Source organism: Plecotus auritus (assembly GCF_963455305.1).
Source record: "Plecotus auritus genome assembly, chromosome: 7".
Taxonomy (NCBI): Eukaryota; Metazoa; Chordata; class Mammalia; order Chiroptera; family Vespertilionidae; genus Plecotus; species Plecotus auritus.
Window position 1 is genome coordinate 21006847 of NC_137774.1, and position 21655 is coordinate 21028501.

The 21655-nt window shown below is 40.6% G+C and overlaps 1 protein-coding gene across 1 annotated transcript; it reads right to left on the bottom strand.

Moving 5' to 3' along the window:
• Positions 1 to 2837: 2837 nt before the first annotated feature.
• On the bottom strand, positions 2838 to 20673 carry EFCAB3 (EF-hand calcium binding domain 3; the record flags this gene model as incomplete). The annotated part of the gene is made up of 9 exons (XM_080679132.1): positions 20588 to 20673; positions 16263 to 16339; positions 14037 to 14180; positions 12880 to 12951; positions 11450 to 11570; positions 9204 to 9397; positions 8647 to 8831; positions 6256 to 6378; positions 2838 to 3164 (listed from the first exon to the last, which is right to left on the bottom strand). The coding sequence occupies exons 1-9, from the start codon at positions 20659 to 20661 to the stop codon at positions 2838 to 2840; spliced, it is 1317 nt and encodes a 438-aa protein (XP_080535258.1). The 5' UTR covers positions 20662 to 20673.
• Positions 20674 to 21655: the final 982 nt, after the last annotated feature.

A 21655-nucleotide genomic window follows, 5' to 3' on the forward strand; every position in this document is an offset into this window, starting at 1 on the left:
TCATACCACCCTATGTTATAGAAGAGCTAAGGGTCCCTCTGCTGGTGAGTAGTGAGAACTCTACTAGCTCAGTGGGTGGCATGGGTTCAAAGGATGTAAAGGTTAAGAACTCCAGTTTGGATTATTGCCTTGGGTGTCAATCCGGGTCAGAGGTAGTTAACTGTTTCATGCTCTTCTTTCAGTTTCAATCAGAGGAAATTCTGGTTGGTGTAAGTATGTGCTCTGGAACTGAAGGGCTTGGGGAAAGCACCCTGGTGTCATAATTTGCTCTCCTTAAGGTTTCATAGAACCTGGACAGCACTTGTAGCAACCCTAGATAATTGAAAAAGCTGGTTTTAAAACTTTAATTTTAAAACAAATTTTTTTTACTTATTGCAACATAAATATGTATTTATTATAGAACATTTAGAAGATATAGGTAAGACAAAAGAAAAAAAGAAAATATCCCATCCCATCCTTAATTTAACCCATTAAACATTTTGGTTTATATCCTTCCTGTCTTCTTTTTTCTAATTTATTTGTAGAAATAACTTTTAAGTTACTTTCAGAACAAACTGTTTCGTGCCCCCGTTTTGTTTTTACAGCTTCATAGAGGTGTAATTTACATACAATTAAATTCATCAATTTTACATGTACAGTTCAATGACTTTTTGTAAAAATCTATATTTGTGCAACCACCATCATAATTAAGTCTTAGAACTAACCCATAAAGTTATCTCATGCCTCTTTAGCAATTGTAGCCTGCTTTTAAATTTAGTAATAGTGTGTGCATATTATCATTTTGTTTGAAATATTCTTTTACAACATTTTAATTATTCTGGTACTGTTTTATATAGTTGTATCATGATTTACTGGACATTTAGGCTTCTTCAAGTTTCTTACCTAAAAATTCAACATGAAAAACATCCTTATAACGAAATCATTTTGTACATTCATGGTTATTTCTTTAGGAATAATTTCTAGAAGTGGAAGTACTGAGTCAATAGTTATAATTAGCTGCATTACTAAGCTCTGTGAGGTCAGGGCATTTTATCTGTTTGTTTACTGTTATATATCCAGATCCTAGATCCAGGGTCCAGCATACACAGTATGCAACTCAATAAATAATTGGCTAGTGAATGGCTGAGTACCCATTGCTATACTGTATTCCATCAGAGAGATGCTAGTTTATACTGTCACAAACAGTATGTGGCAATTTAATATAAAAAATATATTAGTGCCCTAACTGGTTTGGCTCAGTGGATAGAGCGTTGGCCTGCGGACTAAAGGGTCCTAGGTTCAATTCCGGTCAAGGGTATGTACTTTGGTTGCAGGCACATACCCAGTAGGGAGTGTGCAGGAGGCAGCTGATCGATGTGTCTCTCTCATCGATGTTTCTAACTCTCTATCCCTCTCCCTTCCTCTCTGTAAAAAAATCAATAAAATATTTTTTTAAAAGAATATATTAGTGTACGTTTTTTTATTTTCCAGGACAGATCTACTTAAAATATTATTTTATTATCCCCTTGGTCCAAGAGGGTATCCCAAGAATTCTAGTATTTTGGCATCCAAATTAAATCTTAGATTGCTTGTTACACTTGCAGCCATACAAAAACAAACAACTCTTATCAAACCATAAATCTTGTTGTTTTTTGTTAGAAAACATGGTCATTTATCTATAAAGTTAGTTATTTTCCCCAAAATAATATTATGAATAATGGCAAGTATATTTAGATAGTTTTGAATATTCAAGGTAACACAAAATTACTTCAAGGCTATTTTTTTTATATATTTTATTGATTTTTTACAGAGAGGAAAGGAGAGGGATAGAGAGTTAGAAACATCGATGAGAGAGAAACATCAATTCAGCTGCCCCTTGCACACTACCTACTGGGGATGTGCCCGCAACCAAGGTACATGCCCTTGACCGGAATCGAACCTGGGACCCTTGAGTCCGCAGGCCGATGTTCTATCCACTGAGCCAAACTGGTTAGGGCTCTTCAAGGCTATTTTATTAAACAGTTTTGCTACCTTCACTCTCTTTATTGCTTTTTCCTGGAATGTTATAATTTTACATTATAAGCCACTGGCACCATCAATATGGAACATGTCCTTTTCTTTTTCTATTATTTTATTTTATTTTTTTCTTTACCTATAATGGAACAAAATGTAATGGGTGATATACACGTAAACATAATTAAAATAGTAAGTTTTCTATATATTTTCCACAATAAAATAATTACAACCCCCAACTTGTAATATAGTTATTATGTGCTGCTTTATTCAATGTATTAAAGGGCAACAACAAGAAATATAATGGATGAGAAGGGCTATTTTTAAGAGGGCCTGAAGGTATGTGGCTAAAGGAGCCTTAGGAACACCCATATTTAATCAAGACTCCCTGGGAGATGGTGATATTATTCCCTGAAACGGAAAGGTCATTGTCATCCATTGCCTCTGGCCACCCTGACAAATAATGAAAAAACCTAATGCCATTTATAGTCACATAAATTCAGATGCTTATTGCTGGGAGGGCCCTTAGGAGCTCACAAGGGCAGCTCTGTGTCCAGGTAAGTGCCTTTCAGTTTTTCTCCTGCCCAGGCAGTGTTGAGCCAGAGCCAGATGGGGGCAGCAGAGTGCAGCTGGTTGCTAGGGAGATAACAGAATGGCATTTACTTGCTACAGTAAGAATTAGAAAAGGGAAACCATATTATGACTTAAACTTTTTTACTGGTTAGAATTTAAAAGATGTCAACATTTCCAGCTGCTAAGAATGTACTAGACAAAATCAAGAAACCATAATTTTGATATCTATGAAAAAGTAGATTGAAATGAGCTGCTTAGAAAATGTAGAAATTTCATTGTCGAAACCCTTTGAAACCTTTCCGTTTTCTTTTTCTTCCTGTTTCTATGTCACATTCACTGGTATCCGAAGAGGAAGAGAATGAAGAATTGTGGAAGGAATTTCTATTCATGCAGGCATCATATAACCTTAAGTCCTTTGGGGAAAGTAATTCTTGGCAAACATTCCAGGACCATGTATAAGTAGAAAAGGTTTCATAAAAGGACTCATTTTTAGTGTCTACTCCAACCAAATCCCCTCGGATCTTATGCCAGAAATTTAGCATTTCTTTCCGGTGCTCAAGAGCAATTCCTAAGTTATAGGTATCTATAGCTCTCTTCACCTGTAATGAGAAAGCAGAAGTTTACAGTTGTTATCTTAAAATATCTTTGATTTGTGGACCACAATTCTAGATATCCCAAGAGTTATGTTCTCAGTTTACCGGAAAGTCACCGAGTTTATATATTGGTGGAGCCTCTTGAGGAATTAGAAGTTGATGGACAATGAAAATAAATTACTTTGGAATAATGAGATTATAAAAATTTTTATAAGAATGTTAATAACACAATAGACTAAAACAAGGAGGAAATGTGGGATGGCGATAGGCTCTGAATATAAGAGGAGTGCCAAGAATGGCTCTCAGTCCACTCTAGGTCAGGGAGGGAGAAGATGCTGAGCTGCGTAGGTCCTTAAGGATTTTGTAAAATTGAGAGAGTGGTGACGGGAAGGTGTTCCAGGGAGAGGGGTTAGTATGAGCAAAGGCTCAAAGGCAATAAATATCCTGGTGTTGGTGGGGGAGGGGGTAACGCACTTTGCTATTGCTAAAGCATCAAGTTTAAAGTGGGAGGGAGGGATGAAGGCAAGGCAGGGAAGGCCTGCTGTACCAGTCATTGGCCCTTAGACTTGGTCTCCGTTAGGCTGGGAAGAACCCTTTCCTCAGTGAGAATCACGCTGTTGTGAGCCACTCTTTCTGATGGACGTGAGATAAATTCCTCAATTGTGTGGAGCATGACATATAATTGAAAACCCTGTCATCTGTGAGAGGGAAGCATTCAATCTTAAGCAGGACAGTGATATAGTTGGAGCTCCTGTGTGGAGAGTGGGCAGAGGGGAGCAGCTAAGAGGTAGGGATACAAGGTTGGAGATTATTGTCTAGGCTGGACCTGATAGAGGCTTAAGGTGGTAGTGATAGGATGGAGTGAAGAGGACAGATTTCAAAAATCTTCAGGGGAATGAGAGTAGCCAGATTTGGTGATTGGTAGATGTGAGGAATGAGGAAAATGTGTAACTTAAGGATGACTCCTGGCATTCTAGTGTCAGTGACTGGGAAGATGGTAGATATCAACATCTGAGATATTCACCCAAGGAATAGCCAGTTTGATGCAGATAATGAATTTGGTTTTGGACATGTCAAGTTGGATATGCTATGAGAGAGTGAAGTAGAAAGGTCCAGCAGTCAGTGAGGTAAGACAGAGCACTGGAAAGAAGTCCAGGCTAGTGACAAATTTATAAATTATTAGTGTATAGGTGGCAGTTGAAATAAGTAGGGTAGATCAATAGTCCAAACAATACTCATCCCAGCTTTTCCTTAGATTAATGCAGAGATCCCCAATATTCTGCTGTGACTGGGTTACAGGTATGCCAAGTTATTGATCTTCCCAAGCATCTCAGCCCTTGGGGCATCTGGTGTGCCAGCCTGGAGGCCTTGGGCTCTCAGTAGCCTTCACTGAAGTTCCATTTATCACAACAATTACTACTGCTCATTTCCTTCTCCCTGTCTTCCACCCTTACTCTAAGCTCCATGAGGGTAGGAACTTTGTTTTTTTCTCTGTGGTATCTCCTAATCCCAGAACTTTGTTAACAATTGATAAATATTTACTGAACAAATTAGTGGATGAGCGTCTATAATGAGAAGAGCAGCAGGATGTCACTAGAAAACAAGGAAATATTAAGACTTAGGGATGAACATTCAGGAAAGAGAAGAGAGAGAAAAGGACACAGAGCTACAAGGAGAATTGAAGATCCAGTATTGTAAAGGCCAAGGAAGTAGAAAGTGTCAAGGAGAGTTTTATCATTAGTGTCAAATACAGAAGGGAGGCGGCATAAAATAAATACACCTCAGTCTGTCTCAGTGGACTACAAAAGGAACTAAGAAGTCAGGTCACAAAAATAGGCAGGTAGCACAGATTTGTGGTTACAAGTGTGGATTCTGGAGCCAAGCTGACAGTACTTATAATTCTGGCTCTATTATTGCCCAGCTGTGTGCCTTTGGGCAGGTCACTTAACCTCTCTGTGCATATTTGTAAAATGATAAGGAATGATAACAGTGCCTACCTCAAAGGGTCATTGTGATAAGTAAATGAATTAGTGCATGTGAATTAGAGCACTGGAAGAACACAATGCCTGGCACCTAGGAAGCTCACTTAAACTATTACTGCTATTACTAGTGGCCCAGTGCATGAAATTTATGCGGGGGTGTGTGTGTGTCCCTCAGCCCAGCCTGCACCCTCTCCAATCTGGGACCCCTCAGGGGACATCCCTCTTGCAATCGGGGACCACTGGCTCCTAACCGCTCACCTGCCTGCCTGCCTGATCACCCCTAACCACTCTGCCTGCCAGCCTGCTAGCCCCCAACTGCCCCCACCCGCTGGCCCGCTCGCCCCCAATTGCCCCCCTTGCCAGCTTGATCGCCCCCAAGGGTCCCCTACTGCCAGCCTGCTCACCCCCAACTGCCCTCCCCTCCTGGCCTGATCGTCCCTAACCACCTCTGCCTTGGCCCCACAACCATGGCTTTGTCCCGGAGGACGTCCAGAAGGTCTCCCAGTCTAATTAGCATATTACCCTTTTATTATTATAGATTCTTTTAGCTGTTGTAATAAAGATGCTTTAACTCATCATGATTCCTTGAGTGTACCCCTCACTGTGATTGTTGGTTTAGTATCTTAACTAGTAGCTATTTCCAGCATGAAACAAATTAATGTCCCAGAAATGATGCTGGGTATGGCTCCATAGGTGATTAGCAGGATAAATTATAACAGTTAACATTTGAATCCATTTGATTATAGAGCAAGAAATGTCATTATGCCCAGCTGGTGTGGCTAAGTGGTTGAGGGTGAACTCATGAACCAGGAGGTTACAGTTTGATTCCTGGTCAGGACACATGCCTGGGCTGCTGGCTCAATCCCCAGTAGGGGTGTGCAGGAGGCAGTCAATGATTTCATCAATGTTTCTCTATATCCCTCTCCCTTCCTCTCTCTGAAATCAATTAAAAAATTTTTTAAAAATGTCATTACAACAGGTAAAACTTAGAAATGATCTATGTCTTATTTTAAAGACATAGAGGAGAAAAAAGCCTCTTGGTTTTATGGTTGTAGTATTGAAGTGGAAAATATTGTCCATGCTTTCTGGGAAGGCATTCAACTGTGAGTACTCACCTGTGGTTTAAGAGCAGCTGCATCAGACACTGTCCATTTCTGCTTTTTCTTGAACATTTGGTCAATGGTGAGGATCTCAGTTGGGTAGCCGGAGGGAGAGTCGATAGGCTTTATATGTGCTGCCTTGATGCGCATTTTAAAAGAAGGTTATTGATGTATTTTAGTTTGAATTATACAACAAAGACATAATAAACAGAAGTATATTGTATTATGAAAGGGTTTGTTATGATTTATAAGGTTATTGCTTAAGTACTTCTCAGGTGTTTTGAGGTACCTGGTATTGTCCCAAGTGTAGATGGGCATTTAGCAAATTCTCTTTCATAATAATAAAGCCTTCTCATAAGAGAAGTATTGACTTTAAGATGATTTATGTATGGAATGGATATAGAGGGTAGAGAGGAGCCAAATCATTCCTTACTCAAACTTTCCAAGCCATCACACAGCACTGAAATGAATATGCCCTCCACGGAGTACAACCTACATTACTCCCAGACTTCTCATGGGAACGAGCCATCCGTGTTCCTTGTTCCTGGGCTGCTGCACAATGCAGTAGAAATCTTGTGAATATGCTGATTGCTTTTGTGAACATGTATATCGCCTAATTTCGTCCAGACCTGCAGTACTGTTTGATATTACTTTTCTTCATTCACTGTTAACAGTCTTCATAGTAACCAATAAAAAACTAGACCTTCACACTCCCTCAGATTGTCTCTTCAAGGCTATCTAATATGAACCCTTTCTACTCGTCTTTCCACCTTAGGATTTCTCCATCCTTGAACCTGGTTTTTCCTCCTTCCCTCTTATATGTGAGTTTTTCCTAATTTCCAAGGCCAAAATCTCCCCCTGTATCTTTATTTGTCCCCTGGACCATATCCCTTCAATTATCCTCTTTCCAGGGCCAACTTCATGGGTGTGTGTCCTATGCAATTACATAGGACCTCAAACTTAGAAGGGCCCTGAATTCAGTTTCATGTTCCACTGTTGCTGTCTTTATGTTCTTAATAATTTTGGATAAGGGGCCTACATTTTTATTTTACACTAGGCCTTACAAGTTATATAGACAGCTCTTTCCCTGCCTCTCATTTACTCAGTTTCCCTTTTCATTGAGCAATGGTTTTCAATGTTAGCTGCATGTTGGAACGTTAAAAAATACTGATAAACCATACTGTCAATGATATTTGCCTGTGGGTGTTACTTCATTTGGAGAGCTAAAGACAAAGTCTTAACTTTAGGTCATTTGTGATCATCATGGGACTCATTAAAAAAATTTATTTTTATTTTATTGTGGTAAGAACTCTTAAACAAGAGATCTATCCTCAACACTATTTTTAGTGTACGATACAGCATTGACTATATGCACAGTGTTGTAGAGCAGATCTCTAGAATTTATTCATATTGCATAATTTTGACTTCATGCCTATTGATGAGCAATTCCCTATTTTTTCTCCCTCCTCCTGCTTCTGGGACTCTTAAACCTATGCCTACAGGGACCTTTTAGGGATTTCATAATGATGTGAACCACACATGGACCTCTGAAACCCAGAGATGCTCCACAGGGTGGGCTAGTCTCTAGTCAAAGCTTGATCTTGTTTCTAAGGCTAGAAGGCCTGTGACAAACCAGGGGAAGGCCAGAGATTCTTGAAAGAATATCCAGAAACTAGGGCATACTTGCCTGAGACCTTAAAACTCATGATGATAAAGTGTACCTTGAGAGGAAGGCAAATAGATTAAAGGCAACAGAGCTTGAAGCAGGTCCAGAAGGTTCAGCTGCGAGTATAAATGAGTTCCAGTCCAAGGGCAGGATGGCCCCTCCATCACAACATTGTTCCTTTGGGTTGTGTCTGGCCCAACCACGATCTAGAGCCAGTTGAAGGAGACCAAAATGCAGCTGCTTGTCCCCGAGTTGATGGAAGAACAGTTGGAGGTAGGACCTGAGGGCCTTTTTATTCTTCTTTTTATATTCCCCATCCCCCAACCCCAAGCCTAGGACTGTATTTTTCAGTAAGTTTAACTATTTGTTGAAATTAAATATTTATACATGAACTTAAATTTAGGACTATGTCTATGGAATCTGACCTATGTATCTGGCTCTGTTCCACTCCAAACAAGTTTTAAGTTAGAACTTAAAAACGCAAGTAGTTAGCCCGGCTGGCATGGCTCAGTGGTTGAGCATCGACCTATGAACCAGGGGCTCATGGTTTGATTTCGGTCAGGGCACATGCCCAGATTGAGCTGGATCCCCAGTGTGGGGCGTTTAGGAGGCAGCCAATCTATAATTCTCTCTTATCATTGATATTTCTATCTCTCTTTCCATCTCCCATCCTCTCTGAAGTCAATAAAAAAACAACGTAAGTATTTAAATTAACTGATGTGACAAAATCTAAATCTCACCTGTGTTTTCCAATCTCTTTTATGGAAAAAGTAGTTATCAAAGAAACTCAGAGGCTCCTTTCTCCTAAGCATTTCTAATTTCTGCATGTCTTTGAATGGCTTTCCCATTACCAGCCCATCCACGTTAGGAAACAATGGAAAGATGGGTATTTTTGAATATGGGTTATCTGAAGGAGGATTGCATCCTAAAAAGATAAAAAATGTTATCACACACACACAAAATGTTATCACAAATAATATAAGAAGAAATTCACATGAAAGACATACATATGACATCTATTTTGCTTTGTCTACACTTCTCTGTGCCATGACCCACTTTCTTTACTCTCCTGTGCCCCCCAACTCCCACCCCTCCACAGACTCTCAGCTTCACCCAGGTATCTGAGGACTCAGGTCATATATAGATTTGCTTTCAAATGGTATCTGGGTATCAGAGACCAGTCATTCAAGACAGGCTGTGGACCTGTTCTCACAGCACTTAGCCTCTCATGTTTATTTTTGACCATTAATATACAAATAAATCCTTTACAGTAGAGGGGAAAATAAATGGCTCTTACTCCTGAGCTCCTCAAGATATTTGAGTAAATCCTTTTCTTTCATTATTGCAATCCGGGCAGCATTAGCAAAGGCAGTCGTGCTTGAGGTCAGAGGTGTGCACATGTCTGGCTTAAATCTCCTTTTTCCATAACCCATAGGGGAGGGATTCCACAATATTCCTGAGGTGGTTTCTTGGAATTTTCTTTGGAAATAGCTAAAATAAATAAGTAAATAAATAAATAAATAAATAAGGTAACCCAGAAATAAATTAAAAAATGCTATAGTTCTACTGAAAAAGTGCCTGCTAGATAAAAAGGGGACCGAGAGGGGGAGAGTCAAATGCAAGTTATATATGCTGAATAAATTTATTTTAAATATAATTTGTATAGTCATTCACTATTACTTCCTGAATGCCTGTTTCTGTGATATTTATAGAATACTGGAAGCCCGATGCACAAAGATTTGTGCTAGAATGGGCTTTCCTTTCCCTGGCTGCCGGCACCACTCCGGCCCAGCTCCTTTCCGCTCAGGCCCCGGAGCCGCCTCTTTCCACTCTAGCCCTGCTTTCCCACGCTGCCCAGAGGCCCTGAGAGACCGGGGGTGGGACAATGCAAGCCTCCTGCCCCTGTCACTCGGCACCTGTGTATGCAAATTAACTGCCATCTTTGTTGGGTTAATCTGCATATCACTCCGGATTGGCTGGTGGCGTAGTGGAGGTATGGTCAATTTACATGTTTGTCTATTATTAGGTAAGATCTACTGATATTTGCCACAGGCCATTTGAATATTTTATTTATTTACTAGAGGCCCAGTACCCGAATTTGTGCATGGGTGGGGTTTGGCTGGGCCTGTTGGGAGGAGGAGATGGCGGGAGGTTGGCCAGCTGGCCCACCCCGATGGGGCCAATCATGGCCAGGCTGGATGGGGGAGGGGCTTCAGGGAATTGGCCGGCGGGCCCTGCCCCCAATTGGTGTGGGGGGGTGATCAGGGGCGGGGCCAGCTGGGGGGAGGGGCTTCAGGCCAATCGGGGTAGTGGGGGCCCATCGGGGGCGGGGCAGCTGGGGGAGGGGCCGTGGGAGGTTGGCCAACTGGTCCCACCCCCAGATAGGGCTGGTTCATTGGCGGCAATAGCGATCGGTCATTTCGGTTGTTACAGCGATCCAGTCGCTGGCTTTTTATATAAATAGATTTTTTAAAATATATTTTTTATTTATTTCAGAGAGGAAGGGAGGAGAGAGAGAGATAGAAACATCAATGATGAACGAGAATCACTGATTGGCTGCCTCCTGCACATCCCCCACTGGGGACCGAGCCCACAACCCAGGCATGTGCCCTTGACTGGAACGGAACCTGGGACCCTTCAGTCTGTAAGCTAATGCTCTATCCACTGAGCCAAACTGGCTAGGACCCATTTGACTATTTTATATATGTAGTTCCTGGGCTCTGGCTTCCTTCCTCTTTCCCAAGACCAACCAGGTTACCCTGGCTGGGTAGTTCAGTTGGTTAGAGCAGTGGTCGGCAAACTGCGGCTCGTGAGCCACGGTTTGCCGCTCTGTTGACTAATGCGTTTGCCGACCACTGGGTTTGAGCATCATCCTGATATGCCAAGGTTGTGGGTTGGATCTCGTCAGGGCACATACAAGAAGCAACCAATGAATGCATAAATAGGTGAAACAACAAGTCAATATTTCTCTCTCTCTCTCTCTCTCTCTCTCTCTCTCTCTCTCTCTCTCTCCTCCCTCCTCCCTCCCAGGAAAAAGACTCATTTGGGTGTGAGAATGCTTCCTCATCTTCTATTAATTTTGTATCTGGCTCTGTTCCACTCCAAAGGCTACTTTGGGAAGTCTGAACTTGCTGTGCCTTCTCTCAGACTCAAAGGACCTCTTGAAAGCCCTTAGTAGTTCTAGCATGAATGGGAGTATTTTGTATTCAAACTAGACTTCCAAGCCCACCCCAAATCATCCTTGGAAAAGTCTGATTTTCCTGGGATTCCCTAGCTTAGGGTAGGAAAGGCTGAGCTTCATTAGCTGTCTTAGGTACTTAGTGTGGGCCCAAGATGGTCTGAGGTCAGCCTTGCAATTTCAGAGCTGGGCAGTACTGTGGGGATAAAGTCATGAAGTCTCATGTTGTGGCATGTGACCATCTGCCCACACATCTTTGTTTTGGAGCAGACCCTGTGAAGTAGAATGTTAGTGAGAGGAGACTGCCTTGTTAACATCCTCATAAGTGCTTCTGAGAAGGTCCTTTTTGCCCCTTTGTCACTTACCTTACTAATTCCATTATAGCCTTTCTGGGTAAGGCTGACATCTCTACAAGCTTTGATAGAATTTCAAACAACAGGATCCCTGGGTTGCCAGCAAAATCTAAACACTTGTCTTTTTCTGGAACTATAAAGGGGGAAAAAAAAGGATTCAAAATGCTTTCCGAAAAAAATCATCTATCAAAAAAGTACTAAAATGACAGTCTTTTTATTTTATTTACAAAATTAATACCGAATCAAAGACTTGAGAATTTTCGAAAAACTTTCAACATCAGTTCTATTATAGAAAGGTCATTTTTATTACTGAATAGACAAAATAATCATGGAACTGAAAAAAGACTTTTAGTTCATTGGCCTCTAAGTAAATATAGTAATACATTTAATATAAACATGAATTATATGTTGAGGACAATTGTCCTGTAAAGGAGTTGTTGGTAAATATATCTCTGGCTTGCAGGCAAATCCTTGTTACTATAGTGGTACTTGAAGCAATAAGTTCTGTTTGCTCTAAGGACAGTGCATAGCCTATGAATGGGTATATTTTCAAAACAATATACAGTATCTGGAATTTGGAATGTATTTATCCTAGAAAACATGATATGAATAGGATTAGATTTTCCAAGGCACCTGTTAAACTCATAAACAAACCATTAGAGGACTAATAAAAATATTTACCTTCACATTATTTATAACCTTATGTGAGAACATGCTCTCTAACCTCAAGCAGACTCTCCACAGCCCTTGCACTGAGGGCAGAGGCTTCCTCAGGGTGAGGAGGATATTTTTGGGAAACCGTAAATTATGTACACCCAAATTTGCATGAGACAGAGCATTTTTCTTTTCTCTAAATTTTCTTCTTTTGTAAAAGGAGTGCCTCCCAAAGTAGCACATGTACTCAGTAAAGAATTAAAATACTATAAAAGGGCTGAAACCGGTTTGGCTCAGTGGATAGAGCGTCAGCCTGCGGACTGAGGGGTCCCGGGTTCAATTCCGGTCAAGGGCATGTGCCTTGGTTGCGGGCACATCTCCGGTGGGAGGTGTGCAGGGGGCAGCTGATCGATGTTTCTCTCTCATCGATGTTTCTAACTCTCTATCCTTCTCCCTTCCTCTCTGTAAAAAATCAATAAAATATATTTAAAAAAATTTTTAAATACTATAAAAGGTAAACAAATTTTTCTACACCACTGCCTGAGTGCTCTCATTAGAGATAAAAAAATAGTATCTCTTGCAGAAGGACTTGATACACTTAAGTTAAATCTAAAACTATCAATTTGCTCAGCAAATACAGTTTTGGAGAAGCAGTACAAAAGTAAGTCACACTCCCGAGTACACATTCTTGGTTTGTCTTCTGACTGGAGGCTGAAATGAATAATATTTACTATGCAGTGAATTGCAACTACTCCAACTGCTATATATTCAGTAGTATCTCTACTTACCCACAGCTTTAAGGAAGCGGTCCTTATCTGTTAACACCTTTATAAAGTCTGAGAAATTCACTTTCCCATCTCCTGCAACAGAAATCTAAGCCTCAGAACAAGGGTATAAGATGTATTTTAATTATCAAATTATATTTTAAATATAAAAATTAAAACATCATGGGTCATCTAATAGTTAAAATCAGAGCATTTTAGGGTTGGAAATGTGCTCAGGTCTTCTTGAAGTGGTCTTAGCGTTACACTAGTCACCCACAGCGCCCCGAAGCAATGGTGGCGTGTAAACATCAAACCAGGCGCTCCTAACCACTATAGTCCTATCCATTCACTCCTTTCCTAGAGACTTGCCATTTTGCAAGGAACTCACCCCTGCTTTCCACTCTATACCTCTAATATTTCTATTACTATAACATCCCCAAGTTGTACATTGTTTCCTCTAAAATTAAGTGCTATTTAGAGTCGTGTGTGTGTGTTTCAATGAAAGAATAGGAAGATTGGGCAGTTAGTGGAAACAAGTGAAGCTTTAACTAACTGGTGACATCGACTCATGTGGGGAATTGATGCAAACTGAATAGGGCACTAGCAGCTGGGTGGGGAGAGGTGCGAGAAAATAATATTCTGAATATATTTCCCACACAACATATTAGTTTGGGCTACTAATCAGTAGGTCAGTATATGCAAAGAAACATTATCTGTATGCTATAAAAATATCAACAAACATGCTGTGGCATTTGAAATTCAATATAGATGGGTTGTAATGATGGAAGGAAGATTTGTCAGAATTATGATTCATACAGAAACAAAGGGCTTGGATTTCCTTGGCAACATGGCATTTTGAAATTGTCAATGCCTTTGCATCTGTTATTTTAAGGCACCCTCCAAAATGTCTACACTTCTCTGTGCCATGACAGGTAATCTGAATTCAATATTGAAATATGGCAACCACTTTTATTTTCCACACAGGATTTTTCAAAGAAGCATTACATTGATTTCATAACTTGTACACATACTTCACTGATATCCTTAAAGAGAAACACATACATATGTACTTTTGGCAAATAAGTGAGGTTCAATTCTCATGTTCATAAAGTCCCTGAGAGGAAAGTATATACCTAAGGAAAGCTTTTAGGAGAAAAATAATGGTAAGTTAAAGTACTCACGATCAATATCAGCATATTTTAATTCATTATAGACATCATGCTTGGTTAGATGCATTCCCACCTTAGCTAAAGTGCACATCATTCCATGTAAATCAATACAGCCAGTTTTATCCTTGGTAAAGAAGTTGTAGGCATCTTGGAAGGCTGGGGAAGTGGAATGAAGTTAGGACAGTTATTCAAGAACACATACATATTCTAATGGAACTAGGACAGACAATACAGTTGATTGGAGATCATGTTCTGAAAATATATTGAGAGAAATATGAGTACTTAATAGACATTCCTTAAGAAGGACAGTGTCGCCGAAACCGGTTTGGCTCAGTGGATAGAGCGTCGGCCTGCGGACTGAAGGGTCCCTGGTTCGATTCCGGTCAAGGGCATGTACTTTGGTTGCGGGCACATCCCCAGTGGGAGGTGTGCAGGAGGCAGCTGATCGATGTTTCTCTCTCATCGATGTTTCTAGCTTTCTATCCCTCTCCCTTCCTCTCTGTAAAATATCAATAAAATATATTTAAAAAAAAAAAAAAAGAAGGACAGTGTCCTTGCATGAGATTTGAACTGGAATCAAGTAGTTGGTGGAAAACCAAACATGTAGGCGAAATGACCTTTGAAAGATGTCTACACCCTAATTATTGGAGTCTATGAACATATTACATTACAAGACAAAAGGGATTTTGCATACGTAATTAAAATAAAGAGGATCTTGGATTATCAGAGTAAGGGCCTGGCCCACTGTTGCTGGTTTGAAGATGTGGAGGGCAATGTGATGTGGAATGCGGACAGATTTAAGGGGCTGAGAAAGGCTGTTGATGGACAGCCAGCAAGGCAATGGGGACTTCAGCCCTACAACTGTACAAACTGAATTCTGCCAAAAACCTGAATAAGCTCAGAAGCAGATTCTCGTCCAGAGCCTCCAGATAAGAGGCCAGGCTGGCCAACACCTTCATTTCAGTGTTAAGGCCTGGAGAAGAGGAACCAGGCAGCCCACCTAGTTCAAACCTAGAGAAATCTGAGGTCTGTATGTGTTGTATAGATACAAAGTTTTTTCAAAGAAATACTCAATTTGTTAATTAACTGGAGCCAAAATTAGAATATAGTTTCTAAAATTAGCAAATGAAGAAATAAGTCCAGAACAAAGTATATCCCAAATGGCACCAAAATAAAACATTTCATATCACATTCAAGTGTTAGATCTTCATATACAAGAGTTATTAATTCTATAGAGATAATGATACCTGCCTTATAATTGTGTCTAAAGTTTACATCTTTCTCCCTTGATGAAAGGAAGGCCTCTCTAGGACTGGAACCATCTCTGACTTGTTTCTCTTTTTCCTTGTATTTTGAGCATGTTAGTAGGCATTCAGGCATTAATGCAGCTTCATCAACAATTATTTATTGTATACCTTCTATGTGCCAGATGCTGCTCTAGGTGCTGAGGAAACTTTTGTGCACTAAACAGAAAAAGATCTCTGCTCTTTCATAAATATGTAAATTAGAGAATATGTTAGAAGGTGGTAAGTGCTACAGAAAAATGGAAAAGTAATGCAAGGTCAGGGGACTGGGAGTACCAGGGATTGTGGGATAGGTTGCTTGTATTAAATAGGTGAGAGGGAGTGGATATCTGAGAGAAGAAAGAGCTAGAGCAAAGGCCCTAAGGTGGATGGGCCCGGCATGTTCCAGGAGCAGCAAGGACATGAGAGTGGCTGGAGCAGAGTAAGTAAGAGGAGAGTAGGAGTAGGAGAGGTCAGAGAGGTAATGTGCACGTAGGCATGGTTATGTTTTAAAATTCATTTTAAAATTTACATCATATTGGTTTTAATTTGAAAAAAATTTTTATTGACTCCAGAGAAGAAGGGAGTGAGAGAAAGAGATAAAAACATCAATGATGAGAGAGAATCATTGATCGGCTGCCTCCTGCACGCCCCCTCCTGGGGATCTAGCCCACAACCCAGGCATGTGTCCTGACTGGGAATCGAACGGTGACCTCCTGGTTCATAGGTTGATACTGCAACCAACTGAGCCACCTGGCTGGGGCGGAAAATGTTTACTTGAAAGTAATCCCCCTTCTTTCCCACAAATTAGACATTGAATTAAATGTTCTCTCTCTCAAATAACAGAGTACAGTAGACAACCCTTGAAATCCCTAATCTCTCAGAGAAAAAAAATGATCAGATATATTATGGGGCTTTTGTTTATGTCTTCATTTGGGGGAATGATTCTCTTTACCTTGAATTTGTGAAGCATTCAACTTCCTTTCCTTGTACCCTAATTGGCATGGGAGAGATCCTGGTAAATCTTTATCCCTGAGAAAAGATGTGAAAAGATTGAATACATATTTGAAACCAGCAAATATTAGTTCCATTCATCAGTTTTTGCTGACTGGAATGATTGTAAGCATCACAATATATCTAGAGTCATACCATCTAAGGGACCTGTTAGTCACTTGCCAGAAGCTACAGGGTGGACAGTGAGAAAATGTTGGCCACTGAGGTCCAATTTCCTCTGTTCTATACTTGCCCATCACCCTTACCCCCTTAAAAATATCCGATTTCTTTCATTTTACAAAAGAGGAAACTGAGGCTCACAGAGAGTAAGAGGAAGACCTGGGACTCAAACAAGGTTTATCTGACTCCAAAGCTCAAAAATCCAAGCCTTATATTATTTAAGCTGTTTCAAATTTTTAACTAGTTTAAGTAATCTTATGGTGAATATCCTTATAGCAAAAGTTTGTATCCATGATTATTTTATGACTTTAATTGCCAAATTATATTTTTTACCAGCATAAGAGAGACTAGAGGTAGATCAGTCTCTCTCTCTCTCTCTCTCTCTCTCTCTCTCTCTCTATATATATATATATATATATATGTGTGTGTGTGTGTGTGTGTGTGTGTGTGTATTAGAGGCCCGGTGCACGGGGCGGGAGGGGGGCGTGTTTCCTCAGCCCAGCCTGCACCCTCTCGCAATCCAGGGACCGACCCCTCGGGGGATGTCCAACTGCCGGTTTAGGCCCAACCCCTGTGGGGGATCCCTCTCACAATCTAGGACCACTGGCTCCTAACTGCTCGTCTACCTGCCTGCCTGATCACCCCTAACCACTCTGCCTGCCTGCCTCATCGCCCCTAACCACTCGCCTGCCTGCCTGATCACCCCTAACCTCTCTGCCTGCCTGATTGCCCCTAACCGCCTCTGCCTGCCTGCTTGATCACCCCTATAACTGCCTCTGCCTGCCTGCCTAATTGCCCCTAACGACTCTGCTTGCCTGCCTGATCACCTCTAACCGCCTCTGCCTGCCTGCCTGATCACCCCTAACCTCTCTGCCTGCCTGCCTGATCGGCTCTAACCGCCTCTGCTTTGGCAGCAGTGGCTTCGTCCAGAAGGATGTCCGGAATGACGTCTGGAAGGTCATTCGGCTGTCCGGTCTAATTAGCACATTACACTTTTATTATTATAGATAGATATTTTGTGTAAATTTGCAGTATTTATTAGTTTAGGGACATAAAGATATATTATGAAAAATGGGTTTGCTTATAATATGTTAATTTCCAAAGTAAACTTATAATAATTATTACAATTTTATAAATTTATTTAAAATACATTTAATTTTGATATGAGTAGAACTAAAAGTTTTTAAAATATGGAATGTCTCTTTTTTTATAAGAAGCAGTTTTTAAAAATGGCACTAGGAGAAATACCAAACATGATAGTTAAATTTAAAAAGTTATGGTTTATGAATTTACTACCCTCTATGTATCTAGTAGATTTTCAAAAAGAGACTTAAAGAGGCAATAGGGTCTCGTACCATTCTCAACTTTTTTGACATGGAATTTTATCTAATCGATCTTATTTTTTTCAGCTTTTACTAACATTGATTTCTTCTTCTAGTGCAGTGGTCGGCAAACTCATTAGTCAATGGAGCCAAATATCAACAGTACAACGGTTGAAATTTCTTTTGAGAGCCAAATTTTTTAAACTTAAACTTCTTCTAACGCCAATTCTTCAAAATAGACTCGCCCAGGCCATGGTATTTTGTGGAAGAGTCACACTCAAGGGGCCAAAGAGCCGCATGTGGCTCGTGAGCTGCAATTTGCCAACCACGGTTCTAGTGTTTCCTTTTTATTTCCTACCTGAACTTCTGAAAACTCAAGTTTGCCTTTATTTGGATAGGTTATTTTATATTTATTGTATTTCTAAAGATAAAAAAATTTGGGGGCATTATATAAAAGATGCAGTTGTTGCAGAAATACAAAGTTCTCAAAAGGCAAGAAAGAACCTGGCCGGTGTAACTCAGTGGTTGAGCATCGACCCATGCACCAAGAAGTCACCCTTCAATTCCTGGTCAGGGCACATACCCAGGTTGTAGGCTCAATCCCCAATAGGGGACTTGCAGGAGGCAGCCAATTGATGTTTCTCTCTAATCAATGTTTCTATCTCTCCCTTTCCTTTCCTCTCTCTCTAAAATTAATTTAAAAATATGTTTTTAAAAGAAAGAAGCAAGAATAAAAGGCTACCAGGGGTGGGCAAACTTTTTGACTCGAGGGCCACAATGGGTTCTTAAACTGGACCGGAGGGCCGGAACAAAAGCATGGATGGAGTGTTTGTGTGAACTAATATAAATTCAAAGTAAAGGAGCGGAGGGGAGAGCAAGAGAACCCTCCGCTCTTTCGGCTCCGTGGGCCGGATAGAACAGCTGAACGGGCCGTAGTTTGCCCACGGCTGTAGGCAGTATAAAATGTTTATTTGTGTTGTGGTTTTTTTTTTTAGCTACATTAAAAAAAGGATAGTCTTGGCAGAATTTCAAGCCTTATCTTGGATCAAACATGGTAAATAGTGTTATTATTTTATAATGTTTTAACGATTTGGAAAATCTTAGATTTGGAGCAAAGCCAGGCTAGCCTCTCATCTCATGTAGGAATTCAACCTACATGTGGTATTATCTAGACTTTGCTTGATTACTTTGTGACAAGAAAGTCACTACTTCAATGCAGGATAATGAGATGAAGGGATTGGGCTACTACAAGGTTGTCTTACCCACATCCCTCTAGAAAAGTAACATCTTCCTCTAGCAATGGCATAGTCAAGGATACTAGGCCCTAGCCCAGCCTTGGGCAAACTACGGCCCGCGGGCTGGATCCAGCTGTTCTATCCGGTTCTCTTGCTCTCCCCTCCTCTCCTTTACTTTGAATTTATATTAGTTCACACAAACACTCCATCCATGCTTTTGTTCCAGCCCTCCGGTCCAGTTTAAGAACCCATTGTGGCCCTCGAGTCAAAAAGTTTGCCCACCCCTGCCCTAGCCTGTTTGGCTCAGTGGATAGAGTGTTAGCCTGAGGTCTGAAGGGTCCTTGGTTTGATTCCAGTCAAGGACATATACCTTGGTTGCCTTTTCATTCTATTGTCTATGTTCTTTGAATACCCAGCCCTGATCGGGGTGGGTGCAGGAAGCAACCAATCGATGTGTTTCTCACATCGATGTTTCTGTCTTTCCCCCTCCCTTCCACTCTCTGAAAATAAATGGGGAAAAAAGGATAATAGGAGAAATATTCTCAAAGTGGCAAAGAAAATGGATAATTGTGAGAGAGGAGAGAGGCTTATGATTTGATAACGAATAGATCAGGCTTTCACTTTCAGTTATTGGTGGCTACTGTTTACTGGAATTTTTTATCCATCAGACTAAGTAAAAGCTATTGTTAGTGTCACAGGCAAACCTCTCTTCCTAATTTTAATACAAGCTTAGGTCATCGCTAACTTACCAGATTTCATTTTCTGTTTCTTTTTTATGTTGTCTTGCCCAGCCACCTGCTCGAGACAGCCCATAGCACTATTCTTCCCACAGGCCTGCTGCCCTCTGGCCCCCCCACACTGCCACCATAAACTAGATTTCATTTTACTGGCCATATTTGAGCTACAGACCTTTTCTTTACACTCTGACTTGCTTAGGGGCTTAGGTCTTCTTTATGATCCTCTAAATGTATTCTTTTTTAAACTGGCATTCAAAACATCTTAATGTATAACTGACAACTTCTTAAGCCCTCTAGGGTATTCCGTCCCCTCACACAAAAATAGCCTCTCATTTGGGAGAACAGGAAGGAGAACTCTTTGTCTCTCCAATGAAAAAGGATGTGTATACTTTTCATAAAAATCTTTATCTTCAATTCACATTTGTTTCATAACTCAATTTATCCCAGAATAGATTTGTTGTTGTTGTTAATCCTCACCTGAGGATTTTTTCCATTGATTTCTAGAGAACGTGAGAGGGAGGGGAGAGACACAGAGAGAGAAACATCGATGTGTGAGAGATACATCAATTGCCTCCCGCAGGATATCAAGCCTGCAACCAAGGTATGTGCCTTGGCCAGAATTGAACCCAGGACACTTCAGTCTGCAGGCCAATCCTCTATCCACTCAGCCAAACTGGCTAGGGCTCACAGAATAGATATTTGAAGAGCATTCTAACTTGTTTCATCACAGCCTTTATGGGTATTTAATATATTCATCACCTTAATAACTCCTTATTGTAATGTATTCATCACCTTAATATGTTCATTACTTACCTCTTGCCATGGGAGCTGGGTACTTTTGTTAGAGGATCCAGCTTAAATTTTGGCTTAATGTCAGAAACTGCCATGTGGCCAGTAACTCTGTCTGGAATTCAGAAGGTACAATTAAGACTCACAGATTAATTTCTCTATAGTACAACTTTCTCTTTTAAAAAAATATATTTTATTGATTTTTTACAGAGAGGAAGGGAGAAGGACAGAGAGTTAGAAACATCGATGAGAGAGAAACATCAATCAGCTGCCTCCTGCACACCTCCTATTGGGGATGTGACCGCAACCAAGGTTCATGCCCTTGACCAGAATCGAACCTGGGACCTTTCAGTCCACCGGCCAACGCTCTATCCACTGAGCCAAACCGGTTGGGGCTATAGTACAACTTTCTTTTGCAACATTCTCAGCTCAAGACCTGAAATTTGAAGTCCAGGGCCTCAAGGAATGGTAAGATGTTAGAGGTTTTAAAGGAATTAAAGTTAGAGGTTTGTGCAAAGTTGGAAAGCCATGTGGAAGGTCCCCTTGGAATATGTAGAAAAAATTATTTAAGGACGAAATTTATTTTTTAAATCAGTGGGACATTTCATGTTATAACTAACAGAGAATAAAATGTTATAGCACTTCCAAAATACTTACCTGTTTATATCTTGGATACCTGTTTAGTAGTAAGTAGATTTCTCCAGGGTTTCCTTCTGGGAGATCCCTCTGAAACCCACGTGATTTATTATGAAACCATAGGTCTTTCTTAAAAGTAGGAATAGGAGTGGGATACAATGCTGTTTTGCGACCCTACATCCTCCTGAATGGACTCAACCACTATGGCCTCCCTAGTCCCTCTTTTCCACTCTGTATAGTTAGAGAGTTAGGGCCTATGAACCAGAAGCTGGGATGGTAGGGCTTCCCACTTTTATTGTTGGTTTTATCTCTGCAATGATCTTTTCAAAATGTAGAGTGTATTAGGTGGTTCATTGAGAAGAAAAACTGGGTTGCTGACTTAGGAATATTAGACGATTATATACAATTAAACTGTGAAGAAAAAGTCCCTGGTTAGAGTTCGATCAATTTTCCAGG